Here is a 13,133-nt window from a genome sequence, read left to right as displayed (position 1 = left end):
CAAATCCTAGTACTGGCAACATGCATGCACATGAGCATATGTGTATGTGTATATAAACATGTGCACACATAGAGAAACAAAAAAAATTTTAAATGTACTCTCTGGCCCCAAGCTACCACACAATGATTTCTAATGCTAAAGGAAGTAACAGCTTAATTAAATATATGTAAAAGCTTAGAAATTTTCTCTGTCATGCAGTAAGAAGGGGATAGATAGATTTCTGGTCTCCAGCCATCCCTAGTATTATCCCTGCTTACTCACTAGAGGCACACTGATTGACCCTTCCTCCTTTCCACAAAAGCTCACGTCTCACTCGTCTCCTGCACGTAGGAAGCAGTTGGAAGCAGTGAAGCATTGGGAAAGATGTTAAGCTGTTTTAAGAGGGAATTGTGCTGCCTGTTTAAGCTACTTCAGGAGGATCCCTGGAGACCCTTGGCCCACCTTGGCCACCGCCACCTTCTCACAGCTTCCTGAGTACAGAAGCCCTGTGTGGAAGGTATCTGAGGAAACACATTTGAGAACTCTGATCTTTGGAAGATTTTGCCAACTCTTGAGGGCTAAGATCCAAAACCCAAGGCTGAGAAAGTCCTTAAAGACCATCTGAGCTTTCTCTTATTTGACTTAAATGTGGACATTAAAACCCAATTGGTCTTACTTTTTTCTCCCTTCTTTTCTTCCTTTGTACACCAAAGACTCCTGGGCCAAATTTGGACCAAATTTCCTAGACATCTCCAGCTTACCTCTTTCTGCCATTCTGAGCACAGAAAAGAGAAGGGTGGGCACACTGAAGCTATGTGGTGATCACAGAGAAAGACTGTGTGCTAGGCAATAGGGAAAGGGCCTTTTGTGTCTCTTCATCTGTCATACTGCCAATGCATTATTTTCTGTCTTACCTGAGGTAGAACCCAGTACAATTTGTTTCTATTTTCACGTTTGCTGTTAAAAACTGCCCAGTGCCAGTGGTTCACACCTGTAATCCTAGCTACTCAGGAGGCTGAGATCTGAGTATTGAGATTAGAAGCTAGCCTTGAGCAAAAAAACTCAGCACCCAGGCCCTGAGTTCAAGCCCAAGGATGAGCACCCCCCTCCTCTACCTTCAGCAAAACTGGGGAGTGCCAACAATTCTAGTCCTTTTAGAGGAGTGGACAAGCAAGGGGGATGGAGTGGCTGAAGGACAAAAAAGGAGACGCACTTTCTTTTTTTCAAGTTTGAGATACAAGAGAGGTACATCGGGAAGAATTGGCTGCCATCTCTCTACCAAGAAATAGCTATGTGTTTTCTTTTTTTATATTTTTTACTGTAAAGATACTGTACGGAGGAGTTACAATTACATGGGTAAGGTAATGAGTCAATTTCCTATAGAGCATTGTTACCCCCTCCCTTGTTTTTCCCCTACCATCCCTTCCCTCCTCACCTCCCCAGCTCCTCCCTCCCCCCCCCAAGTTGTAAACTTCATTTTCAACATAGTGTCTTGTACATCTCATTATTACAATGGGTCATCCTGTATACTTATTTCAGCATTTTTTGTTATTTCTCTTCCCCTCCCCAAATTAGAAAAATGTACATACAAGATGCAGGGCACCAGAATCAAATACAGTGAAAACAGGGATTATACCAGAGGGAAGAGCATACAAAAGAAACAAAAAAAAATCACAAAGTACATTATAATTAGCCATGTTTTTTCTTTATCTCACTTGACCCTGGATGCCTCATCTAAGGATTTTCATTTATTTAATTGTATTTATTTTTGCTGAAACTAAAGACCTTACACTTTAGTTTGGCTTCTTTGCTCATGGCTAGTACTCTACCACTTAATCCACGTCTGGCTTTTTGCTGATTAATTGGAGATCTGTCTGCTTCGACTGTCTTGGAACTTTGATTCTCAGATCTTAGCCTCTCCTGAGTAAGTAGGATTACAGGCATATGCTATTAGTGTGAGGGCAAAATAAATCAAAATATACAAGAGGATATATATTTAAAAACTTCTCACTTACTCTTGTCCGCTCTGCAGAAATCACCTTTTAATCCTCCCAGAAATATATCCTCTAGGTACATAAATAAATAAATTAGTTTTCCTTTTTTATGGTAATGTACTATGCGAATTGTTCTATGTACTGTGGAGATTCTTTTATTTAACTTCCTTAGCTTGTACCTTTTTAAAGGTGTGAAGATGTGGTTCTGGCCATGTGTGGCCTCAGCAATCACCATCTCTCAAATTTTGGTTTCTTCATTTTTTAACTTGGTATGAAATATTAGTATATGCATAAACTTGTCCTTTATATTGAGTAATCATTGAATGCTTACCGTTATTTAATAACTGTTAACTGTCCTTTATTAGGAAAACTACTGGGCCATGAATCAGAAGGTCTGGCCTTCTTTTTTTTCCTTCCTTCTTTTCTTTCCTCCCTCATTTTCCCCCCTCCCTCTCTTCTCTCCATTCTCTTTCTCAGTGCAAATGATCAAACCTAGATCTTTATGTACTCTAATGCTGAGCCACACTTCAGCAAAATCTGGGTTTTTTACTTATTTTGTCTAGGTCTTGGTTTCCTTACCTTTCTTTTTTTTAATTTTTAAAGATGGTTTTATTGAGATGCACGTATTCTAAAATGTTTTCATTGAAGATCAGTGCATTTTGACACCTTGGTAGCATTTTAGCTACCACTACAATTGAGATTCCAAATATTTCCATTACCACCCAAATTCCCTTTACATGCTTGTACAGTTAACACCTTCTGCAAAATTCAGCCTCTGATAACTGCCAAAGCTTATAATTGTGTCAATTCTAGAAGGTCATTAAAAAAAAAGACATGAAGTATGTAGGCTTGCGTAGATGGCTTTTCTCCTTTAGAGAAATGCTTTTGAAACTTATTCATTCTGCTGCATATTTCCTTACCTTTCTCTACGTATTTCCAAATTACTGATCTCATAAAAGTGAAGGCAATTTAGCAACTGTAGTATGCATAGTAAGGGGAAGAAATGCTGCTTAACTTTTTTGATAGAAGCTAAAGGTGGATTGAACCCAATGGCCTTAACTAGGCTTCTGCAATGTTCCTTCCTTTTTCTATTTCAAGTTCTATTCTGGGTGTGTTTAGCCCCTGACAAAATTTTTAAATAGTTTTTTTTAATCTTCTTACTTTTTTTTGCCCCACTCTATCCCTCTCCAGATTCCTTCCCCCCTCCTCTGTCTCCCCTCCCTCTAATCAATCCTTGGTTTCAGAAGCTGGCAACAGCCAAGACAACCTCAGCTTTCCATTTAAAATAACTTAATTCAGCTACCTGGATAGGATAGATTTGCCCAAATTTACATAACCAATCAGTAATCCAGTTGGCCTGGAGCCTAGTCTTCCTATCCCTTGTTTTTCTACTAAAATGCATTTATATTTGAATTTGAGATTCCTAAACAAAGATATCCGATTTTGAGGGGGATTTTGGAAGTGTGTACTCAACCTTCAGGAGGAGGTGCTCTTACTCATTAGTCCCCTGAAAGATCAGACCTGGTATGGATAGACCAGAGCTAGTTGAAGTGCTAAAAGTATAATTGTACAGAGCTGTGGAAGAAATGAGTTCCAAAAACTGTTTAAAGCAATGATCTCTAAAATGAAATGCAGGGATAAAATACTAGAAATTCTTTATATATTAAATTGTTAATCTTAGTGTTTTCAACTTTCTATTGTGTGGAGATTTTTGTGAAGCACATGCTATATTAAATGGTATATAGATATCAGGATACATATTTTCTTGTTTTTAAAAAGTACTGTGTATATTTAAAGTTTACAACATAGTGTTCTGCCTATAAATGTTAAAATGATTACAATAGCAGAGCAGATTAACACGTCTATCATTGCAAGTTAATTATTTAATGAAAAGGTCAGCTAAATGTTTTGTTTTTAAGAGTTGATGTGTACAGTTCAAAAAAAAATGACTGTCATCCTTCCAAAAGACCATAGTCTTTTTTTATTAGCTCTGCTACTACTCATTACATTGACACCTTAATCAACTGTTCTCTGTTTGCTTATTTGTAAAATGCAGGCCCAAATTAGTTGTGACAGCTCTTGGACATCTCCAATCCTGATCATCTCTGAGCATAACCCACTGCCTCAGGCTTTAGACCCCCAGACAAAGAAGAGCAGATCCAAGCTCTGACATCTTATTGGATACTTTGTCCTGGGTCCTCTCCCTTCTCCACCTCCCCATCCTCTACCTAGCCCAGACAGGCAGATGCTTCTTTATATAAGCTTGGCTGACCTACTTGAAGTTCTTTTGTTACAAGCAAAACAACTTTTCCTGCATAACCAGACCTGGTGCCATCTCACCAGGGCCCTCTAGGTGGGTCTGATTTTGCTTCTCTTTTATCCTCTCTGGAAGCCTCGGTTTAGCTAGTGTCACTCCAAGTCTTTAACAAGGTCTGAGAGGAAACCATATCTGCCACTTTGAGTCCCTGGGGCCTAACCCAGTCATTGCTCACTGAATGCCCCTGCTATCCACTTATCCACCATTTACTAAATGTGTGGTGGAACCCCAGGACTGTGCAGGACTTTGTCAAAGGAAACATGGTCCACTCCTAAGCATTAAGACTCTTAACACTGGGGAGGTGGGGAGGGAAGTGATGGTAGGGGAAACACAAAGGAGGAGGTAACAATGCTTGATAAGAAATGTACTCATTACCTTACTCATGTAACTGTAACCCCTCTGTACACTATTTTTACCATACAAAGCAAAAAAGACTTAATGGTGACTAAAGTGTTAGGTGCATCTGGATATCTTTCTCTCACAAGGTTCCAACAGGCAGAGGGAAATCAATAAAGCACTAGAAATTATCCTCCACTTTCTGATGGGTAGGTTCCATGCAAATTTCCTCTCTTAAGTTATAGTGCGAGGAGACCTTACATTCTCTTAGGAAATGCATTCCACGGCCATGTTCTTCAGATACAGGAACAGGTCATAGTACTTCTGACTAAATGCTATTCTTATTCTTGCCACCTTAGACCAGATGGCCAGATGGCCACATTTGGACATTAGAACCATTAGTTCCAACCTGTCTCCTCCCCTGCTCCTCCCCCCACCTACAGTCCTCCTTTTCTTACAAGATTTTTAACAGGACATCTGTCAAAAGGATAAAAAATGACTTCTCCTTCTTCTTTTTGCCTTGCCCACCCACCCTCTGGCTGTGGTGTTGATGAGTATAGAGCTATGCATGTGGGAGGAACGGAGGACAGATTCTTCATGTAGTTCTAGCCCCCTCCTCCCTGCTTCTGGAAACCTAAAGGAGCCCTACCCCCACCTCTACCCAAGAAGCTCCAAGGCTGGGCTTCAAGTCATAGCCCAGGAAAAATGAAGGCTCCTGTGATTGGTCCAAGTAGAACCAAAGGAAGAACAAGACACAGCTATAGTATACAAAATAGAGCTATACCAACTCAGGGACCTACAGCTCTCCAAGCTCCCTGCCTCGTCTCTAGTTACAACCAGATTGAAGCTGGAATCAGACAGGTATGAACTGTTAAGACTGAAGGGAAAAGAAAAGGCGACTCTTGTGATTTTCTTTATATGCATAGTATGTTTTTCTCACATAGTATCTCTTCTCCTTTCTCTAATCACCATGTGCAGATCTGTGGCAAAAAGCCAGCCTGCCCCAGAAGCTACCTAGCCATAAATCCTGACCTCAATGGATTGGCCTGTAGGGCACCTGGGTACATGTTACATAAACAGTTTATTTGGTCACACAGCATGTTCTTCCCCTGGCAGGGATTCTAACTTTGTTGCTATGATCTGTCTCAGAGCTTACCTGGTTTTAGGGCTCAAGTCATAGAATTTTACTTTGCTGTTAATAATCATGTTGTCTGTTGTAGATGAAGCAGGTATTTTATATCTACCATTTACAATTATACTCTGGTTATTTGGAGACTTGAACTCTAGTTGATAACTTGAACTTCAATTTGGATTTTTTTTTGCTGATGTTGGGTCTGAACTCTGGCCTTGGGTGCTGTCCCTGAGCTCATTTTGCTCCAGTCTAGTACTCTACCACTGAACCACAATACCACTTTCAGCTTTCTCTGTGATTAACTGGAGATAAGAGTTTCATAGACTTTCCTGGCTGGGCTGGCTTTGAACTGCAATACTCAGATCTCATCCTACTAAGTAGCTAAGATTATAGTCATGAGCCACCAGCGCTCCCAGTGGCATTTCCTTATCCCAAGTAGAAATTACTGGGAGAGGGAGAGGGAAAGAGCATGATGGCTAGAGTCATCAGGGAAGGTATTAAGGAATAGATGAGTTAAAATCACCATACAACTAGGAAGAAACATTTTGACTCTAGTATTCTTATACCTAACCATTGACTTGAGTATGATTGAATCAGAGGCATGGAGGTAGACTTAGACTGGCAAAAATACAAGGTCCAGGTTGGAGGATATAACTCAGTGCAGTAGTACTTGCCTGCCATGAACAAGATCCTGGGTTTGATCCTCAGCACCACGGAAAAAAAAAGAAGATTCTTACCTAGATAGAGGCAAGGATTGGATTCAAGATGAGAATAGATTACAAAGATCTTTAAGAGACTGATGATGGAGAGTTATTGAAGCTTCTTGAGTATGGAGAGTGAAAACAACAAAGATAGTTTGAAAAATGCATTTATTAAAGAGTAGCTTGTGGAAGAGAATGAAGTTGGACCAAGAAGACTAGTTAGGAGGCAGCTTGAATTGTTGAGGGCTGGGCCTAAAAATAGATAGTAGAAGTGAAGATAAAGGATCAAATCTGAGTGGGAAACACACACACAAAAAGAAATAGATGCAAGCTGTGCAGCAGAGACTCACACCTAGTAGTCCTAGCTACTCAGGAGGCTGAGATCTATGGATTGTGGGTCAAACCAGCCCCCTCAGGAAAGTCCATGAGACTTTTATCTTCAACTAGCTAGCAAAAAGCTGGAAGTGGAGGTATAGCTCTAGTGGTAGAGCACCATCCTTGAGTGAAAAAGAGTACATACCCATGCCCTGAGGTCAAGCCCCAGTACTGGCTCCCAAAGAAAAAAGAAATAGGCTGAACACTGGTGGCTTATGCCTATAATCCTAGCTACTGAGGAGGCTGAGATCTAAGGATCACAGTTCAAAGCCAGCCCGGGCAGGAAATTTGGTGAGACTCTTGTCTCCAGTTAACCACCAGAAAACTGGAAGTGGTACTGTTGGCTCAAAGTGTTAGACCACTAGCCTTGAGCAAAATGGCTCAGGAACAATGCCTAGGTCCCAAGTTCAAACCCCATGATGGACAAAAAAAAGAAAGAAAGAAATATAGGTGCAGCAATGAAGAGGGAAAACTTAGGAAGGAGGGAAAACAGTGAATTCACATGGTGGATTTTACATACAAAAATAAAATTTTACAATAAAAATTTGAAGTAGTAGCAAGTAGGTGAATGTTTGGGACAAGCTATGAATGTGAAGTAATGTCAAGAGAAAGTTGATTTCTCAAGGGAACAAAACACAAAGGTCGCTATTGATGTTTGAGGCCAAAGTGGAAAGCCCATTCCTCAGATTTCCTAGCCAGTCTGAGAAAACACAGGCTCTTGCCTGTGCTTTAATGTAGAGCTAACAATGTCCAAGTGACTTATCTTCAGGAAGGGAATAGTTAGCTCCAAGTTCTCATTTTCTTTAGCAGAGAACAATAAAAACATCCTAGCAAGCACAAGGGAGGGTAAGACCAAATAAGCTGCAATAATAAAATCTTTGTCCTTTGCAAGGCTAAAATGTTAGTTGCAAGAGAATCTCAGAACTCAAAGGAAATTGAGAGGTCATATATCTGATTTCAATCTGTCACTTGACTGATAAAGAAGCAGAGTGAGGCTGAGAAAGGGACCTGCCCAATGTCATTCAGAGTGCTCAATCCTGTGATGCCTTTTAGCTGGCATTTGGGCAGCCTCGATCACACCTTTCAGAAATCAAGGATAGTTATTCTTCAATACTTTTGGCAGAGGATAACCAGGCACTATCTACCATGCTATATTAAAAGGATATCTGGCTACTTCAAAAGAGAATGTAAAACCTAGTTTGCTTTAGATATTCTTAAAGGGAACCAGGCTTACCCTTTAGGAAGGGGCTGTTCTGAGAGGAAAGGAATAGGTACCAAACTGAGAAAACTTCACAGAGAGGTAAGCACTGCTTCTGTATGTCCTTTCTTTTCTTGCTATGATGCTTCTCAGTAGGCAGGTCCAGTTTAGCTACCTTCGTAACAGTTGTCCCATTTGCTCTTCTGTACAACACATAGTGGTTCAGTTTGTTTTTTTTTTAAGCTTCTGATGTTCATCCTGCTTCTTGATGTTCAAACTTCAATGTTTCTGGCAGCCAGCCAGGTCAATTAAATATCTATTTTTGGGATTGTACTGTTCAGCTAGACAGCAAGAACAAGATGAGGAAGACAAGTGGCATAACTCTAGAAAACTGAGTGAGGGCTATGATTCTAGGGATGTTTTTCTCTATGCCATATGACCCTAAATGCCCTAGCCTAGGAAAGTCATCAGAGCTATTTAGTTCACTCTCTGTACCAGCTTTAAATGGGGACCTGTTTAAAATGCAAAATCTCAAGATCTAATTCATAGCTGTCCAATTCAGAATCTGAGGCTGAATAATCCTTTAATAAGCCTTCCAGGGGATTGGAAAACCACTAAAGGTCATTTATAGGATAGGCTGATCTATCTCTTTGCCATTTCTTCTTCCTCCTCTCCCACTACCTTCTCCTCCTCCTCCTCTGCCTCCTCTTCCTCCTCCTCCTCCTCCTCCTCCTCTTCCTCCTCCTCTTCCTCTTCTTCCTCCTCGTCCTTCTTTTTGCCAGGACTGGGGCTTGAACTTTGCTTAGATTTTTCCTCTCAAAGCTGGCACTTTACCACTTGAGCTACACTTCTGTCTTTTTACAGGTTAATTGGAGATAAGCGTCTCAAGGCCTTTCCTGTCTGTCTGGCTTCAAACCTTGATCCTCAGATCTCAGTCACCTGAATAACCATTACTACAGGCATGAGCCACTAGTGCCTGACTTTCTCTTTGCCTTTATGACATTGACATTGTGGTTGGATTGGCAAAGGCAAAGCTTTTCAGTAAAGCCAAATAGAAACTGAAATTTGTTCCATATGTACTAACTGAGTGACCATAGACTACTTCATTTAATATTATAGGTTGTCTTCCATAGAAATGAAGATGTTAATGCTTATGGAGAATTATAGAGATTGAGATAAAAAGAAGCCTTTTACTCAAAGATTGCTATGTATTTTTTTAACACATGCAAGTCTCTTCTATTTTCTGCCATTTCTTCATTAGCCACTCTAACTTAGTTACACATATACGCCTTGTTGATCAGAGATTAGCCTTAGATTTCAAAGTCCCAGTGCCTCCAAAGTAAGGTGATTATAGCTCTAGATTAAAAATCAGGGCATTGGGCTGGGAAGGTGGCTCAGTGGCAGAGTGCTTGCTTTGCATGCCTGAGGTCCTTCGTTCGATTCCTCAGCACCGCATAAGCAGAAAGGCCGGAAGTGGTGCTGTGGCTCAAGTGGTAGAGCACTGCCTTGAGCTGAAGAGCTGAGGGACAGTGCCCAGGCCCTGAGTTCAGGCCCCACAACTGACAAAAAAAATTAGAGCATGCAGGTCTAATAAAAAAATGTATATATTTGTGAAATTAATGAAATATAATATTTGAAATTAGGACCATCTTGGGAAATCTAAATTGAAAGGAATAGGACCTCATTCCATCTTTAAGCTTGACATGACTCTTCTTCCCATCCTTTTACTCATTCATATTCAGACAGGTCTTTGGAATGGAGGTTTCAAAACACTGCCCTATTCACTGTGTAGGGGCCAATCTGGATTTCCTGTTGCATCCCAAATGCCCTGTGGTATTATGTTAGAAGTTACACAGTTGTATTTTGCCATAGCCTAGAATCATTTGAATGCATCGCTAGCATCACCAAGTACCACCTCCTGGTTTTGTATTGGGTTTACAGGATGAAGAGTGGAGACAATTTGGAATTAGGGCTTTTGGTGAGAAAAGGAACATAAACTAGATTGAGAATAGAGAATTTAATTTCTGGTTTAGCTACCACTAAAATACTCTCCCTTGGCTTTCTTTATATAACTCTGTACCATTTGATAATGTTGGTTCATCCTTGTTGAAACTTTTGTGCTTGGCTTTTGTGAGGCTATAATCCTTGGTATCCTAATGATATGTTGACAGCTGTATCTACATTTATTTTCCTTGGCTCTTCTATTCTTCAACTCCCATTGTCACAACTTCTCAAGGTTTCTGCTTTCTTTCAAGGCAAACTTCCTTGGTTTCTACAATGTCTTCTGACTCCCATACTATATCTGTATCCTCCAACCTCTCTTGAGTATGTATGTATATAAATATATATATATATATATATATATGTGTGTGTGTGTGTGTGTTGTATGTACATATATGTATATATATATATATATATAATATAATATACTGGACGTTGTCTTGAACACTATACATCTAGCATTTAAGTTCACTTCCCTCTACAGCCCTGTCCATAATGCAGACATTATCTCATTTTGCAGATGAAGAAATTGAGCCTAAAGAATATACAGTTTGAAATTCTTTGCTGGATTTTGTGAAAGTGCCCTCCTCAATATCTTTATTTCATGCTGACAGTTCCTATATGATCTTTCCCTTTGATACTTCCAATCTTTACCTATTATCATTGCTACTTTTTAAAATAGCAAGGCCCAGAATTTGAAGCTAGGTTTGTCTGCATTTAACCATCTTTACATCCTGCTTTAAGGGTATTTGCTAATTGGTGCCCAGAGGCCTTTAGATCCTTCAGTAAGGACAATCAAAATGAGCAGATTCCTACACACAGTAGGAGTTCACTGAATGAAAATTGAAAGGAAAATGAATGCACAAAGTGCCAATGAATGAAAATCTTGTAGCAAGTTAAATATCAAGCCTCCGCACAAAAGCAAGTCCTGGAACCAATTTCTGGTTGAAATTTAGTTTATTAAAGAAAACACTCAGGGAAGCGGGGAGGATTGGGTGGGGGGGTGAGGGAAGGATGGGAAGGGATGGGAAGAGGAAACAAAGGAGGAGGCTACAATGCTTGATAAGAAATGTACTCATTATCTTGCCCATGTAGTTGTAACCCCTCCGTACAGTATTTTCACAATAAAAAAAACAGAATATGAGAGAAAAATACTCCCTTACTTCTGTTAGCATTTATGATAGAGCATAGGGGCCACATACAGCCACCAACCCCTTCTGGATTTGTCTTCATTGCACTTCTACAATAAATATACCTGCCAGCCTTGTGTTTAGTGTTTTCCAGCTCATGAGTCAAGTGGGAGTATAGAATTATCCCCATTTTATAAGTGAAGAAACCGGGATCCAGAGACAGCAGAGCATAAAAATTACAAGCATAGTCTCTAGAGCTAGATTATACTTGGATTTGAATTGTGGTTTCATAGATTCTGTCCTGAGCAGAGGGTTGGTAATAAATGCCAAGCAACACTTTGATCCTTGACCCAATTCCAAGGATATTGTTTTAAGCCATGAACCTTCATGGTCCTCTAGGTTTTGGCTATATGGGCTTACTGAGCTCAGCAACACCTAGTTGGGACCAGCTTTGGCAGGAGAGGAGAAACTTCTCTAAAAGATTTGTTTTATTGAAGGTAGTGACCTTAAATTCTCTTTTTTTTCCTCTGTGACCAACAATTCTCTTTCTCTACAGAGGTCAGAACAAGGAGAAATTGCCTTTTCTTTGCAAGAAAGCAGGTTCAACATAAAAATGAATCTCCTCAGAGACAAGGGCATCAATGACTAAAAATGACTGAATCTCCTTCAGGTTCTTTAAGACCAGGAACTATTTGGTGTTTTTTGTTTTTGTTTTTGTTTTTTTACAATATTATGGGTGGCATTCTACAGGTTCAGTACAAATAAATACATACATTTGTGAGTGTATGTGTGTGTGTGCCTGTGTGTGTTCATGTAGTTGTAGAAGTTTGCCTGCTGTTGTGTGGACCCCAGATCTGCTGTCCATGAAATCTAGTAGCCCAAGTTAAGTCTCCCTTGCTGACTAATCTTTAAGTCACCTCTCAATTTCTTTGTTGCTCAGTTTTGCATCCAGCAAATGGAAAAAAGTCAACCCTGGCTCCCTTTGTATCTCACAGGGTGATAATCAAAATCACTGAGGAATTCTGTGTCAATGTTGAGTTTCTTGGGCACACAGAAAGCCATATTCTTTCATCCCCATGACCTCTCTGGATGGCATCATGTGTGGGTGAGGGCAGGAGGCTGCAGGACTGGGGTCCATTGTATGTGAAGAATGTTATAGTCTTTTACTCCAGGGAAGGAGTGCAGTGAGGTTAAAGAATATACCACCAACTCTCAATTGGTCAGTTCTAAGGAGGAGGAGGAAAGAGGGACCAAGTAATAGAAAGCAATTATGTTTGAGCCTCATTTTACCCACTGAGGTCAGACTCTCTACACATTCCAGACCTAGAGCTACCTTGAAGATCCAAAGAGAGATGGACTGGAAATGTCTTTCTTCTCTGGAGGAGGAGTTCATGAGCAGAGATAAAAGCATGATGCCTGTATAGTATCTATTCACATTCTGGATCATTTCATGCACTGACAAATGGAGAGTTGACAGCATTGTTTGTCTTGTGGTTCAACAGAGCTTGCAGTTTAGTGTCATTACCCTCACCCCCTTCCCCTTACCACTAGAATATATAGCTTTTCCATACATAGTAGAGTTCTCTAGGTGGGAGAAAGGGCAAGCAAGATAGCCAGTTGCATGGACTGAACACATTCTTATTTTGTCTCCTAAGCTGATCACTGGAGATTCCATCGTTAGTGCTGAGGCAGTATGGGATCACGTCACCATGGCCAACCGGGAGTTGGCATTTAAGGCTGGCGACGTCATCAAAGTCTTGGATGCTTCCAACAAGGATTGGTGGTGGGGCCAGATCGACGATGAGGAGGGATGGTTTCCTGCCAGCTTTGTGAGGGTGAGTGTCAGCCTTCACTCTCCTCTCCTTTCTCCTTGGATGCCTACCCCAGGCTTCCCTTTAACCTTTATTCTGCTGCTCATCCTCTCCTGGTGGATTTCTCCTATTTTCCTTTCTTTACTTTTCCTACCCTTC

The 13,133-nt window shown here is 40.5% G+C and overlaps 1 protein-coding gene across 8 annotated transcripts in view; it reads left to right on the top strand.

The window, feature by feature from the left end:
* The window catches only part of Arhgef9 (Cdc42 guanine nucleotide exchange factor 9), a 230,862-nt gene that overhangs the window by 128,849 nt on the left and 88,880 nt on the right, over nucleotides 1–13,133 (top strand). For 4 of the 8 annotated variants that reach the window (XM_070040197.1, XM_070040199.1, XM_070040201.1 and 1 more), the window contains one exon: nucleotides 12,819–12,998. The exons of the other annotated variants lie outside the window; for them this stretch is intronic. In XM_070040197.1, coding sequence (XP_069896298.1) covers nucleotides 12,819–12,998 — 180 coding nt within the window. The remainder of the gene's footprint in view (nucleotides 1–12,818; nucleotides 12,999–13,133) is intronic. 8 annotated transcript variants of the gene reach the window in all.

The sequence above is a fragment of the Dipodomys merriami genome, unplaced genomic scaffold (genome assembly GCF_024711535.1).
Source record: "Dipodomys merriami isolate MVZ:Mamm:240054 unplaced genomic scaffold, mDipMer1.0.p SCAF_3, whole genome shotgun sequence".
NCBI classification, from domain to species: Eukaryota; Metazoa; Chordata; class Mammalia; order Rodentia; family Heteromyidae; genus Dipodomys; species Dipodomys merriami.
This window is presented reverse-complemented; position numbering and strand designations above follow the sequence as displayed.